Below are 13,332 nucleotides of genomic sequence, written 5' to 3'. Positions count from 1 at the left end.
TGTTCATCCAAGTCAGGAGGGCATTGAAGTCAGTGATGTCCTCCTGGATGTCTGAGCTCGTTGTCGCTGCTGGAAAAGCAAGAACATCCCCAGTGAGGCAATGGCAGCTTTCCCACAGCCACCCGGTGCGGACAGCCTGCCGCCCGCTCTGCAGCCGCCAAACTCACCACCTGATTCCAGCGCTGCGGTGCTGCAGGTGAGCGGAGCCGTGGTGGGACGGGGGCACACTGGAGCTCCTCGGAGGACTGTTGAGGGGCCGGGGCGGTCGGGGCCCTGCGGCGGGCAGCTGTCTGCGGGCTGCGGGGGCTCCCCGTGCAACACAGCCCCAGGCCGCAGCTCCATCGGTTGCTGGGGCTGCTGCGTCCCTGCCACCAGGGGATGTTCCCAGCAGCGGGCAGGGGCGCGGGGGGCAGGCATACCTGGCTTCATCTCTCCAGGTAGGAGCGTGACCAGGGGTAACTGCTGCCCCCAGGTGGCAGCTGACCAAAGTTTGGGGGCATCCCCCCAGTTGGGAGCTGACTGACAACTGTGGGCATCCCCCCAGGTGGCAGCTGAAGCACAGCTGGGGACATGCCCCCAGGTGGCAACTGAACCACGGCTGGGGGCATCCCCCCAGGTGGCAGCTGACCCATCATTAGAGGCATCACCCCAGGTGGCAACTGAACCACAGTTGAGGACATGCCCCCAGGTGGCAGCTGAACCACAGTTGGGGACATGCCCCCAGGTGGCAGCTGAACCACGGCTGGGGGCATCCCCCCAGGTGGCAGCTGCGCTCCCTGTCCCTGGACACCCGGCACCCCAGGCCAGACAGAGGCCTGAGGCACCATGTAGGTGACAGTGGGGACGTGGAGGGGTTGGAAGGACACCGGCACTGCTCCGCCAATGCTGGGCTGCATTGCAGCAGTGGCCGGTGGAGGCACGAAGGATCCACGTAAAGCGGCGTCGGGTGTCGGAAGCACCGTCAGCGTGCGTGGAAGGGTTCTCTCTGTGGGGAAATGCCCAAATGGACGCTGGGTGAGATCTGGGGCACTGGGATCCCCTGGAGGGCCGCAGTGCCAGGAGCAGAGGAGCCTGCTGCCTTACCTGCCATGGTAGCTCGAGAGTGGCAGCGGGGGGTTCCGTGAGCGCTGGGGTCAGCCCCTCTGCCCTGAGCTCACAGTGCCCCTCTCTGACATGGACCCGTGGTGTCACAGGCATTGCTCTGAGCCTGCCCTGCCACCAGCACTTGCTGTGGCTGCAGTTGTGGTGACAGCATGGGACGAGTGTGGGGAGCTATGGCCTCTGCCCGTCTCATACTCCTCCTTCTAATGGCTGCAACGTGCTGTCAGGACAGTGCTGCTCCATGGCAGGCACCAGGAGCAGGTGGGTGAGCAAAAGTGAGCAGCACAGGGGCAAGAAGTCAGGCTGTGTCCCCACGGCCAGATTGCAGGCTGCCCTGGGGCTGTCCTTGCATGGGGGACATGCTGGGCAGGGGAAGGTGGCCAGCACCCAGTTCCCAACACAGGGACCCCCATCACTCCCAGGCCAAGGGAAGAGCCAGGCACGTTTTCCTCCCGTGCTGTGATTTCCTTTGTGCCCATCAGAGATCTGCACTAGAGGCCCGATGTTGCCACATGTTGACCATGATGGTGTTGCGCCCATTTGATGGAAACTTCTCTCATCTCTTTGTGATTCTAGATGACTACGCTGGTTCTTTACCTGCGGTTGCCTGGTCGGACTCGGCTTTTGGTCCTGAGATGGAACCTGGATGTAAATCACTGCCAGAACAGAGCCTTTGGGGCTCCCCCTCCCGTTCTCTTTTCCTCCCCTCTCCATTTCATTCTGTTCTCTTCCCCTCCCCGCTTCCAGACAGTTCCACACAGGGATTGCTGTGTATCAGCACGGTGCCACTGCAGGCACCCTGCACGAATGGTTGAGATGCTGCTGTGTGGAAGGGAGAGATGGGTGCTGTGGAGAGATCCTCCGTTGTTCCCATCTGGAGATGGGTATGTGGACGTGTTTGACACAACCTGCTCTGTCTTGCTGGTTTACAGATGTGAGTGGAAGTGAATGGGGTGCAGAATCCCAGCCGGCTCCTGGGTCCAAAGCGGTTTCTATCCCAGTAATACATCAATAAAGAACTGCATTATTTCCTAACTGTGTGAGACCTTGCTTGATCTGTGCAGGACACAGGGTGGAAAATCCCCCCAATCCTTACGTTGGCTTCTGGTCAGGGTAAGATGTAAGAAGTTGAGGCCCTGGCACTGCTGCCCAGAGAGGTTGTGGGTGCCCCATCCCTGCGGGTTTGCCCAGCTCAGCTCCCATTGCAGTGAATGGGGACGGAGGGAGGGACGTGGCTGATGAGACTCCAACTGCCGGTGGCATCGCAGGGCTGCGGTGCTTTGACCCTGCAAAGCTGCCAAACTTCCACCTGCAGGCTGTCTGCTTTCAACTTCTGTCTGTCACAAAGCAGAGGGGCTGGGAGGGACCTCTGGAGAAGAGCACAGTACAGCCTCCCCCCAGAGCAGCTTCCCTGCAGCGCTTGCACAGGAGAGTCTGCCTTGAGCTGGGGAGCCCACAACCGACCCAGTGCTCCACACGTGCCCAGTGCTTTCTGCAGCCCTCAACAGCCTCCCAGGGCCACCAGTCCTGCCCAGTGCCCCCAGCTCAACACACCCGATGCTCAGTACGTGACCATCTCCTTCCCCAGGCACAAAACAAGGCACGGGGCACTGGCAGCACGATGGTGATGGAGAACATCAGTGAGGAGGTGCGGGCGGAGCTGCAGCTCTCTGCTTGCTGCAACCACACCAACATCCCTGGAGGTGGGCGTAGGGATTTGGGGGGGCTTTGAGGCTGCGTGAACGACTGCAGGCAGAGATGTAGCAAAGAGAACACGAAACGTTTAGTAATTTAATGTAATTTCATATAATTGAAGATAATATAACATAAAATACCGTAACATAATGAAATCTAATAGAGTCCCACATTGTCCCAGTTCAAGGTGGTGGTGGTGGACAGCCAGGGTTGGAGGGGTAGGGCTGGGGCCGGTGCTGGTGCCCCTGGAGCACTGCTGCTGCTCTGTGTGCCGCAGGGCCGGCGAGGAGCCCAGGGCTACAGGGAGCCTTATTTGTTGGCCGTGGCCGTGCCTCCTGCTGCAGCAGGTGGGCCGGTTTCTGCAGAGGCTCCCGTTTGTGCTGAGCCCACCCAGCTTCGCCTAGCGCCGGCGTTTCTGCCCTGGAGCGTCCTGGCCACGCGGCAGCTTCCTCTTCCTGGCTGGGAAGCTGCCAGTGCACTGCTGGTGCCCGCTGGTGGTGCAGGCGGGCGCTGGGCACTCGGCCGGCTCGGTGCCGTCATCGTCATTGTGGTGGTTGTCTGGCACACGGCAGGACATGCAGCCGGGTGGCAGTGCCAGGCGGGTGAGAACCACCCGGGGCTGCTTCCGCTTCGCCTCTTCTATCAGATGTGCTGTGCGGGGCGAAGGAGGTGCTGGGACATCCAGGGGGGCCGGCATGGGCAGCTCTGGTGATGTGCTGCGGGGCAGCAGGAAAGGCATGCAGGGCAGCGGCCTGGGGAGCTGCCTGGAGCACGATGGATGCGTGCAGAACAGGTCGCTGCTGATCCAGGCCTCAGTCTCTGCCTCTCCGTTTTGCTCCCTGCTGGCCCAGGGAAAGTCAGGGAGCCCTGAGATGAACGGTGACGTTTTTGTGCTGCTGGGGACGTCTGGGCTCGGTGGCTGTGTGGCATCGATCCACCGCAGCAGCTCTGCCCTTTCCTGGCTGTCCAGTTCAGGTAGCAGCTCATCGTGAAGACTTTCCTCTTCTGCAATGTCAGTACCTTCGGTCCCCTTTGTTTCGGTTTCAACAGGGTCCTGGTTCTGCTGGGGGACCTCCTGAGGACTCGCCCTTTCTGAAAAAGCAAGAACATCCCCAGAAGAGTGAGGACAGCCTTCCCGCAGGCACTGAGTGCAGACCCTCCCCCGCCAGCTCTGCAGCCCCAAACTCACCGGTGTTCAGCCATGTGAGCAGGTCATCCATGTCCGGGATGTTGTCCGGGATCTCTGTGTTGGATGTCGCTTCTGGAAAAAGAAGAAAATCCCCACAGGGGTAATGCCAGCTTCCCCACACCCACTGAGTGCAGACAACCCCCGCCAGCTCTGCTGCCCCCAAACTCACCGTTGTTCATCCAAGCCAGGAGCTCATCCATGTCCGGCGTATCATCCGGGACGTCATCCGGGACCTCTGTTTTGGGTGCCACTTCTGGAAGAGGAAGAAAATCCCCACGCGGGAAATGCCAGCTTTCCCACACCCGCTCGGGGCAAACGCCCTCCCGCCAGCTCTGCTGCCCCAAACTCACCGTTGTTCATCCAAGTCAGGAGGGCATTGAAGTCAGTGATGTCCTCCTGGATGTCTGAGCTCGTTGTCGCTGCTGGAAAAGCAAGAACATCCCCAGTGAGGCAATGGCAGCTTTCCCACAGCCACCCGGTGCGGACAGCCTGCCGCCCGCTCTGCAGCCGCCAAACTCACCACCTGATTCCAGCGCTGCGGTGCTGCAGGTGAGCGGAGCCGTGGTGGGACGGGGGCACACTGGAGCTCCTCGGAGGACTGTTGAGGGGCCGGGGCGGTCGGGGCCCTGCGGCGGGCAGCTGTCTGCGGGCTGCGGGGGCTCCCCGTGCAACACAGCCCCAGGCCGCAGCTCCATCGGTTGCTGGGGCTGCTGCGTCCCTGCCACCAGGGGATGTTCCCAGCAGCGGGCAGGGGCGCGGGGGGCAGGCATACCTGGCTTCATCTCTCCAGGTAGGAGCGTGACCAGGGGTAACTGCTGCCCCCCAGGTGGCAGCTGACCAAAGTTTGGGAGCATCCCCCCAGCTGGGAGCTGACTGACAACTGTGGGCATCCCCCCAGTAGGCAGCTGACCAGAGTTTGGGGGCATCCCCCCAGCTGGGAGCTGACTGACAACTGGGGGCATCCCCGCAGGTGGCAGCTGAAGCACAGCTGGGGACATGCCCCCAGGTGGCAACTGAACCACAGGTGGGGGCATCCCCCCAGGTGGCAGCTGACCCATCATTAGAGGCATCACCCCAGGTGGCAACTGAACCACAGTTGGGGACATGCCCCCAGGTGGCAGCTGAACCACGGCTGGGGGCATCCCCCCAGGTGGCAGCTGCGCTCCCTGTCCCTGGACACCCGGCACCCCAGGCCAGACAGAGGCCTGAGGCACCATGTAGGTGACAGTGGGGACGTGGAGGGGTTGGAAGGACACCGGCACTGCTCCGCCAATGCTGGGCTGCATTGCAGCAGTGGCCGGTGGAGGCACGAAGGATCCACGTAAAGCGGCGTCGGGTGTCGGAAGCACCGTCAGCGTGCGTGGAGGAATTCTCTCTGTGGGGAAATGCCCAAATGGGCGCTGGGTGAGATCTGGGGCACTGGGATCCCCTGGAGGGCCGCAGTGCCAGGAGCAGAGGAGCCTGCTGCCTTACCTGCCATGGTAGCTCGAGAGTGGCAGCGGGGGGTTCCGTGAGCGCTGGGGTCAGCCCCTCTGCCCTGAGCTCACAGTGCCCCTCTCTGACATGGACCCGTGGTGTCACAGGCATTGCTCTGAGCCTGCCCTGTCACCAGCACTTGCTGTGGCTGCAGTTGTGGTGACAGCATGAGACGAGTGTGGGGAGCTATGGCCTCTGCCCGTCTCATACTCCTCCTTCTAATGGCTGCAACGTGCTGTCAGGACAGTGCTGCTCCATGGCAGGCACCAGGAGCAGGTGGGTGAGCAAAAGTGAGCAGCACAGTGGGCAAGAAGTCAGGCTGTGTCCCCACGGCCAGATTGCAGGCTGCCCTGGGGCTGTCCTTGCATGGGGGACATGCTGGGCAGGGGAAGGTGGCCAGCACCCAGTTCCCAACACAGGGACCCCCATCACCCCCAGCCCAAGGGAAGAGCCAGGCACGTTTTCCTCCCGTGCTGTGATTTCCTTTGTGCCCATCAGAGATCTGCAGTAGAGGCCCGATGTGGCCACATGTTGACCATGATGGTGTTGCGCATGTTTGATGGAAACTTCTCTCATCTCTTTGTGATTCTAGATGACTACGCTGGTTCTGTTCCTGCGGTTGCCTGGTCAGACTCGGCTTTTGGTCCTCAGGTGGAACCTGGAGGTAAATCACTGCCAGAACAGAGCCTTTGGGGCTCCCCCTCCCATTCTCTTTTCCTCCCCTCTCCATTTCATTCTGTTCTCTTCTCCTCCCCGCTTCCAGACAGTTCCACACAGGGATTGCTGTGTATCAGCACGGTGCCACTGCAGGCACCCAGCTCCTGTGGTTGAGATGCTGCTGTGTGGAAGGGAGAGATGGGTGCTGTGGATAGATCCTCCGTTGTTCCCATCTGGAGATGGGTATGTGGACGTGTTTGACACAACCTGCTCTGTCCTGTTTGTTTACAGATGTGAGTGGAAGTGAATGGGGTGCAGAATCCCAGCCGGCTCCTGGGTCCGAAGCGGTTTCTATCCCAGTAATACATCAATAAAGAACTGCATTATTTCCTAACTGTGTGAGACCTTGCTTGATCTGTGCAGGACACAGGGTGGAAAATCCCCCCAATCCTTACGTTGGCTTCTGGTCAGGGTAAGATGTAAGAAGTTGAGGCCCTGGCACTGCTGCCCAGAGAGGTTGTGGGTGCCCCATCCCTGCGGGTTTGCCCAGCTCAGCTCCCATTGCAGTGAATGGAGACGGAGGGAGGGACGTGGCTGATGAGACTCCAACTGCCGGTGGCATCGCAGGGCTGCGGTGCTTTGACCCTGCAAAGCTGCCAAACTTCCACCTGCTGGCTGTCTGCTTTCAACTTCTGTCTGTCACAAAGCAGAGGGGCTGGGAGGGACCTCTGGAGAAGAGCACAGTACAGCCTCCCCCCAGAGCAGCTTCCCTGCAGCACTTGCACAGGAGAGTCTGCCTTGAGCTGGGGAGCCCACAACCGACCCAGTGCTCCACACGTGCCCAGTGCTTTCTGCAGCCCTCAACAGCCTCCCAGGGCCACCAGTCCTGCCCAGTGCCCCCAGCTCAACACACCCGATGCTCAGTACGTGACCATCTCCTTCCCCAGGCACAAAACAAGGCACGGGGCACTGGCAGCACGGTGGTGATGGAGAACATCAGTGAGGAGGTGCGGGCGGAGCTGCAGCTCTCTGCTTGCTGCAACCACACCAACATCCCTGGAGGTGGGCGTAGGGATTTGGGGGGGCTTTGAGGCTGCGTGAACGACTGCAGGCAGAGATGTAGCAAAGAGAACACGAAACGTTTAGTAATTTAATGTAATTTCATATAATTGAAGATAATATAACATAAAATACCGTAACATAATGAAATCTAATAGAGTCCCACATCGTCCCAGTTCAAGGTGGTGGTGGTGGACAGCCAGGGTTGGAGGGGTAGGGCTGGGCCGGTGCTGGTGCCCCTGGAGCACTGCTGCTGCTCTGTGTGCCACAGGGCCGGCGAGGAGCCCAGGGCTACAGGGAGCCTTATTTGCTGGCCGTGGCCGTGCCTCCTGCTGCAGCAGGTGGGCCGGTTTCTGCAGAGGCTCCCGTTTGTGCTGAGCCCACCCAGCTTCGCCTAGCGCCGGCGTTTCTGCCCTGGAGCGTCCTGGCCACGCGGCAGCTTCCTCTTCCTGGCTGGGAAGCTGCCAGTGCACTGCTGGTGCCCGCTGGTGGTGCAGGCGGGCGCTGGGCACTCGGCCGGCTCGGTGCCGTCATCGTCATTGTGGTGGTTGTCTGGCACACGGCAGGACATGCAGCCGGGTGGCAGTGCCAGGCGGGTGAGAACCACCCGGGGCTGCTTCCGCTTCGCCTCTTCGATCAGATGTGCTGTGCGGGGCGAAGGAGGTGCTGGGACATCCAGGGGGGCCGGCATGGGCAGCTCTGGTGATGTGCTGCGGGGCAGCAGGAAAGGCATGCAGGGCAGCGGCCTGGGGAGCTGCCTGGAGCACGATGGATGCGTGCAGAACAGGTCGCTGCTGATCCAGGCCTCAGTCTCTGCCTCTCCGTTTTGCTCCCTGCTGGCCCAGGGAAAGTCAGGGAGCCCTGAGATGAATGGTGAGGTTTTTGTGCAGCTGGGGACGTCTGGGCTCGGTGGCTGTGTGGCATCGATCCACCGCAGCAGCTCTGCCCTTTCCTGGCTGTCCAGTTCAGGTAGCAGCTCATCGTGAAGACTTTCCTGTTCTGCAATGTCAGTACCTTCGGTCCCCTTTGTTTCGGTTTCAACAGGGTCCTGGTTCTGCTGGGGGACCTCCTGAGGACTCGCCCTTTCTGAAAAAGCAAGAACATCCCCAGAAGAGTGAGGACAGCCTTCCCACAGGCACTGAGTGCAGACCCTCCCCCGCCAGCTCTGCAGCCCCAAACTCACCGGTGTTCAGCCATGTGAGCAGGTCATCCATGTCCGGGATGTTGTCCGGGATCTCTGTGTTGGATGTCGCTTCTGGAAAAAGAAGAAAATCCCCACAGGGGTAATGCCAGCTTCCCCACACCCACTGAGTGCAGACAACCCCCGCCAGCTCTGCTGCCCCCAAACTCACCGTTGTTCATCCAAGCCAGGAGCTCATCCATGTCCGGCGTATCATCCGGGACGTCATCCGGGACCTCTGTTTTGGGTGCCACTTCTGGAAGAGGAAGAAAATCCCCACGGGGAAATGCCAGCTTTCCCACACCCGCTCGGGGCAAACGCCCTCCCGCCAGCTCTGCTGCCCCAAACTCACCGTTGTTCATCCAAGTCAGGAGGGCATTGAAGTCAGTGATGTCCTCCTGGATGTCTGAGCTCGTTGTCGCTGCTGGAAAAGCAAGAACATCCCCAGTGAGGCAATGGCAGCTTTCCCACAGCCACCCGGTGCGGACAGCCTGCCGCCCGCTCTGCAGCCGCCAAACTCACCACCTGATTCCAGCGCTGCGGTGCTGCAGGTGAGCGGAGCCGTGGTGGTGGGACGGGGGCACACTGGAGCTCCTCGGAGGACTGTTGAGGGGCCGGGGCGGTCGGGGCCCTGCGGCGGGCAGCTGTCTGCGGGCTGCGGGGGCTCCCCGTGCAACACAGCCCCAGGCCGCAGCTCCATCGGTTGCTGGGGCTGCTGCGTCCCTGCCACCAGGGGATGTTCCCAGCAGCGGGCAGGGGCGCGGGGGGCAGGCATACCTGGCTTCATCTCTCCAGGTAGGAGCGTGACCAGGGGTAACTGCTGCCCCCCAGGTGGCAGCTGACCAAAGTTTGGGAGCATCCCCCCAGCTGGGAGCTGATTGACAACTGTGGGCATCCCCCCAGATGGCAGCTGACCAAAGTTTGGGGGCATCCCCCCAGCTGGGAGCTGACTGACAACTGTGGGCATCCCCGCAGGTGGCAGCTGAAGCACAGCTGGGGACATGCCCCCAGGTGGCAACTGAACCACGGCTGGGGGCATCCCCCCAGGTGGCAGCTGACCCATCATTAGAGCCATCACCCCAGGTGGCAACTGAACCACAGTTGAGGACATGCCCCCAGGTGGCAGCTGAACCACGGCTGGGGGCATCCCCCCAGGTGGCAGCTGCGCTCCCTGTCCCTGGACACCCGGCACCCCAGGCCAGACAGAGGCCTGAGGCACCATGTAGGTGACAGTGGGGACGTGGAGGGGTTGGAAGGACACCGGCACTGCTCCGCCAATGCTGGGCTGCATTGCAGCAGTGGCCGGTGGAGGCACGAAGGATCCACGTAAAGCGGCGTCGGGTGTCGGAAGCACCGTCAGCGTGCGTGGAGGAATTCTCTCTGTGGGGAAATGCCCAAATGGGCGCTGGGTGAGATCTGGGGCACTGGGATCCCCTGGAGGGCCGCAGTGCCAGGAGCAGAGGAGCCTGCTGCCTTACCTGCCATGGTAGCTCGAGAGTGGCAGCGGGGGGTTCCGTGAGCGCTGGGGTCAGCCCCTCTGCCCTGAGCTCACAGTGCCCCTCTCTGACATGGACCCGTGGTGTCACAGGCATTGCTCTGAGCCTGCCCTGCCACCAGCACTTGCTGTGGCTGCAGTCGTGGTGGTGACAGCATGGGACGAGTGTGGGGAGCTATGGCCCGTCTCATACTCCTCCTCCTGATGGCTGCAACGTGCTGTCAGGACAGTGCTGCTCCATGGCAGGCACCAGGAGCAGGTGGGTGAGCAAAAGTGAGCAGCACAGGGGCAAGAAGTCAGGCTGTGTCCCCACGGCCAGATTGCAGGCTGCCCTGGGGCTGTCCTTGCATGGGGGACATGCTGGGCAGGGAAGGTGGCCAGCACCCAGTTCCCAACACAGGGAAGAACCCCCATGGAAGGGCAGCCCCCAGCCCAAGGGAAGAGCCAGGCACGTTTTCCTCCCGTGCTTTGATTTCACCTTCCTTTGTGCCCATCAGAGATCTGCAGTAAGAAAGGCCCGAGTGGCCACATGTTGCCATGATGGTGTTGCGCCGCCATGTTTGATGGAAACTTCTCTCATCTCTTTGTGATTCTAGATGACTACGCTGGTTCTGTTCCTGCGGTTGCCTGGTCAGACTCGGCTTTTGGTCCTGAGGTGGAACCTGGAGGTAAATCACTGCCAGAACAGAGCCTTTGGGGCTCCCCCTCCCGTTCTCTTTTCTTCCCCTCTCCATTTCATTCTGTTCTCTTCCCCTCCCCGCTTCCAGACAGTTCCACACAGGGATTGCTGTGTATCAGCACGGTGCCACTGCAGGCACCCTGCACGTATGGTTGAGATGCTGCTGTGTGGAAGGGAGAGATGGGTGCTGTGGATGATCCCCCGTTGTTCCCATCTGGAGATGGGTATGTGGACGTGTTTGACACAACCTGCTCTGTCCTGTTTGTTTACAGATGTGAGTGGAAGTGAATGGGGTGCAGAATCCCAGCCGGCTCCTGGGTCCGAAGCTCTCGCAGGTGCCATGGGTATGTCACGGCTTTTTATTTCCTTCGCGAGCTGCCAGCTCACGGCCCTAATGTCAGCCAGGCACACCTGTAGGAGTGAGAGCACAGCGCTGCACGTGCCTGCCGTGTCCCTGCACCATCCCTATGTACCGCTTGCTCCTCAGCTGTGCTGTTACGCAGTGACACAGATTGTGGTGTATGATGGAAAGCTCTCATGGTTCCTTATTGCAGAAATGCCTCCAGAGATGGCCGTGCCAAACCCGCAGCTGCTTCCCGTGCTGGAGCCCCGCTGGTCTCCCGGGGGTGGGTACTCTGACTGGATGGACTTCACCAAACAGAGCGCTCAGTTCAGAAGTGGCTTTGTCTGAAATGTGTCCTGCTACGTTCTGTTCAGGTCCTGCGAGACAGAGAGAGAATCCGGGACAAGGAAGATATTCGCCGCGCTTTGCTCATGTCCTAAAGGCAATGATGGGGGAGAACGAAGTGCCTGGTGGGTGTATTTCTGTCTGTTCACCAGAAGACTTGGGAAACCGGCGTTCTACAAAGACGTGCAGAAAATACTGCTGTCTTTGGAGAAGTAACGCGTCCTGAGGATCTCATCCTCCTGACAAGAGCAGACATTGACAGCCCCTCTTTGCTACCTTCTTTCTCAAGAGGTCGATGGAGAGCCTGTGGACGAGGCTGTGTTTCAGGAGGGCGGCAGCCACACGCTGCCCATCTCCCGTGAAGGCACAGAGGACGTGCAAGCAGCTGGCGCTGCAGGTAAAGGCCGTGCACAGAGCTCTGTGGCTGAAGGTTGGAGGTTCTGTTGTTGCGTTTCATGTTTCTGGCCTCCTGGAACATTTCGTGGCAATGTCAGAGCTCTGGTGAGATCGCCAGTTAGGCACGAGGCGCAGCAGTGACCACAATTGTTCCTTCAGGTGCACGTGGTGAAGAACACACTGAGGGCATCTACATTAAGGACGTCCCCATGTTCTGCCTGAAAGGTGCCATTGGTGTGTTTGTTCCGCTTCTGCTCCTGATAATTGTGTGCTGCATTTGCATCCGGCGGCGGAGGCAGAAACAACAGTGAGTTGCTCCCCCATCCCCATCCCAGCACGCTCTTTATTCCCGCGCTGCTCTGTGCGATGCCGGGAGGAAGGAGAGCGGGGGGCTCCCGGGCCCTCAGCAGTTCCTGTCTCTGCAGGCGCCTCATGGAATCCGCCAAGGCCCGGTCTGCTGCCCACGGACGCTCAGCACGTGAGGACAGACGGTCTCGGCACCAGCGGGCTCCAGGACGTCCTGCCCGGGTGCTGCGGAGCCCCAGCACATCGCCGCTCTCCAGGCCCAAGAGTGCCTCGGCTCAGCTGCCCCCCCCGCGGCCCCCGCGGCCCCCCAGCCCGGCCGTGTACACCAGGAATAAGTCCAGAAGCCCCCAGCCCCGCCGGGCACCGCCACCGCCACCACCCCCATCCTACAGGGGATGGTAGCAGTCTCCCTGGGGCCGGGCACCACGTCCCAGACCTGCACAACCGCTGCTCCCATCAACAGTGGCTGTCCAGATTTCTATTACAGCAGTACACCAATAAATAACATCATCTAACTGCGTGAGACCTTGCTCGATCTGTGCAGGACACAGGGTGGGAAATGCCCTCAGTCCTCACGTTGGCTTCTGTTCAGGGTAAGAGGTTTCCATGCTACACCTGCCTAGTGTGTAAGTGACGGAGACCTCGTGTTTTTGGGGTGTATTTGGGGTGATGGAGCAGATCTTCCTGGAAGAGATGATGTTGAGGCAGCTGAGGGATGGAGAAGTGCTCCGGGACAGCCAGCACGGCAGCACTGAGGGCAGATCGTGCCTGACTCACTTGGTGGCTTTCTGTGATGCCGTGATGGCACTGATGGACAACGGGAGGGCGACTGATGTCGTCTCCCTGGACTTGGGCAAGGCCTTCGATGTGGTCCCGCGCCGCTTCCTTCCCCCAGAGTCAGACAGAGATGGGTGCAAAGGACGGGCTGTGGGGTGGAGGTTCAGCAAAGCCAAGGTTGTGCGTTCAGATGGGGAATTTGCCTCTTGCGTGCTCTACATCGATCCCAAATGAGAAAAGGAAACCTTTTTCTCCAGGTTGTTCGCTCAGAGGCTGCAGCACCTCTGCTGTGGAGAAAGGCTGAGGGAGCCGGGGGTGTTCAGCGCGGAGAAGAGAAGGCTGCGGGGAGCCCTCAGTGCAGCCTTCTGTCATTTCAAGGGAGATGATTAGCAGGAGGGAAATGAACTTTTTGTGTGGGGAGATGGTGATAGGACAAAGAGGAATGGCTTTGGCGTAAAGGAGGGGAGATTTGGTTTAGATGTCAGGGGAGTGGCTCACAGAGGGGGAGCTGAGGCCCTGGCACTGCTGCCCAGAGAGGTTGTGGGTGCCCCATCCCTGCGGGTGCGCCCGACTCAGCTCCCATTGCAGTGAGTGGAGATGGAGGGAGGGACGTGGCTGATGAGACTCCAACTGC

General features: G+C 60.5%; 4 protein-coding genes across 4 annotated transcripts; 1 reads left to right on the top strand and 3 right to left on the bottom strand.

Annotated features, from left to right (window-relative positions):
• Window positions 1-1,205: 1,205 nt before the first annotated feature.
• LOC109364216 (uncharacterized) lies at window positions 1,206-12,377 on the top strand (the record flags this gene model as incomplete). Its single annotated transcript, XM_085242926.1, has 8 exons — window positions 1,206-1,362; window positions 10,449-10,520; window positions 10,804-10,875; window positions 11,086-11,157; window positions 11,249-11,344; window positions 11,509-11,616; window positions 11,775-11,922; window positions 12,041-12,377. Coding segments are annotated over 8 exons (1,008 nt in total), but the record flags the coding sequence as incomplete, so codon positions are not given.
• Window positions 2,965-4,055, bottom strand: LOC109364219 (uncharacterized). Its single transcript, XM_085242900.1, has 2 exons — window positions 3,986-4,055; window positions 2,965-3,888 (listed from the first exon to the last, which is right to left on the bottom strand). The coding sequence occupies exons 1-2, from the start codon at window positions 4,014-4,016 to the stop codon at window positions 3,197-3,199; spliced, it is 723 nt and encodes a 240-aa protein (XP_085099026.1). The 5' UTR covers window positions 4,017-4,055; the 3' UTR covers window positions 2,965-3,196.
• Window positions 4,159-5,465, bottom strand: LOC146542841 (uncharacterized). Its single transcript, XM_085242684.1, has 2 exons — window positions 5,459-5,465; window positions 4,159-5,360 (listed from the first exon to the last, which is right to left on the bottom strand). The coding sequence occupies exons 1-2, from the start codon at window positions 5,463-5,465 to the stop codon at window positions 4,351-4,353; spliced, it is 1,017 nt and encodes a 338-aa protein (XP_085098810.1). The 3' UTR covers window positions 4,159-4,350.
• LOC146542840 (uncharacterized) lies at window positions 7,318-9,648 on the bottom strand. Its single transcript, XM_085242683.1, has 5 exons — window positions 8,880-9,648; window positions 8,710-8,781; window positions 8,530-8,613; window positions 8,361-8,432; window positions 7,318-8,263 (listed from the first exon to the last, which is right to left on the bottom strand). The coding sequence occupies exons 1-5, from the start codon at window positions 9,646-9,648 to the stop codon at window positions 7,572-7,574; spliced, it is 1,689 nt and encodes a 562-aa protein (XP_085098809.1). The 3' UTR covers window positions 7,318-7,571.
• Window positions 12,378-13,332: the final 955 nt, after the last annotated feature.

Source organism: Meleagris gallopavo, chromosome 24 (genome assembly GCF_905368555.1).
Source record: "Meleagris gallopavo chromosome 24, MGAL_WU_HG_1.1, whole genome shotgun sequence".
Classification (NCBI taxonomy): Eukaryota; Metazoa; Chordata; class Aves; order Galliformes; family Phasianidae; genus Meleagris; species Meleagris gallopavo.
This window is presented reverse-complemented; position numbering and strand designations above follow the sequence as displayed.

Excerpts from the sequence above, each read along its gene's own strand:
- LOC109364219 (XM_085242900.1), bottom strand. The coding sequence starts at position 4,016 with ATGGATGACCTGCTCACATGGCTGAACACCG. Across the intron at positions 3,889-3,985 it reads GCTCACATGGCTGAACACCG|AAAGGGCGAGTCCTCAGGAG; the intron begins GTGAGTTTGGGG and ends TTGCTTTTTCAG.
- LOC146542840 (XM_085242683.1), bottom strand. The coding sequence starts at position 9,648 with ATGCAGCCCAGCATTGGCGGAGCAGTGCCGGTGTCCTTCCAACCCCTC. Across the intron at positions 8,433-8,529 it reads CCTGGCTTGGATGAACAACG|AAGCGACATCCAACACAGAG; the intron begins GTGAGTTTGGGG and ends TTCTTTTTCCAG. Across the intron at positions 8,264-8,360 it reads GCTCACATGGCTGAACACCG|AAAGGGCGAGTCCTCAGGAG; the intron begins GTGAGTTTGGGG and ends TTGCTTTTTCAG.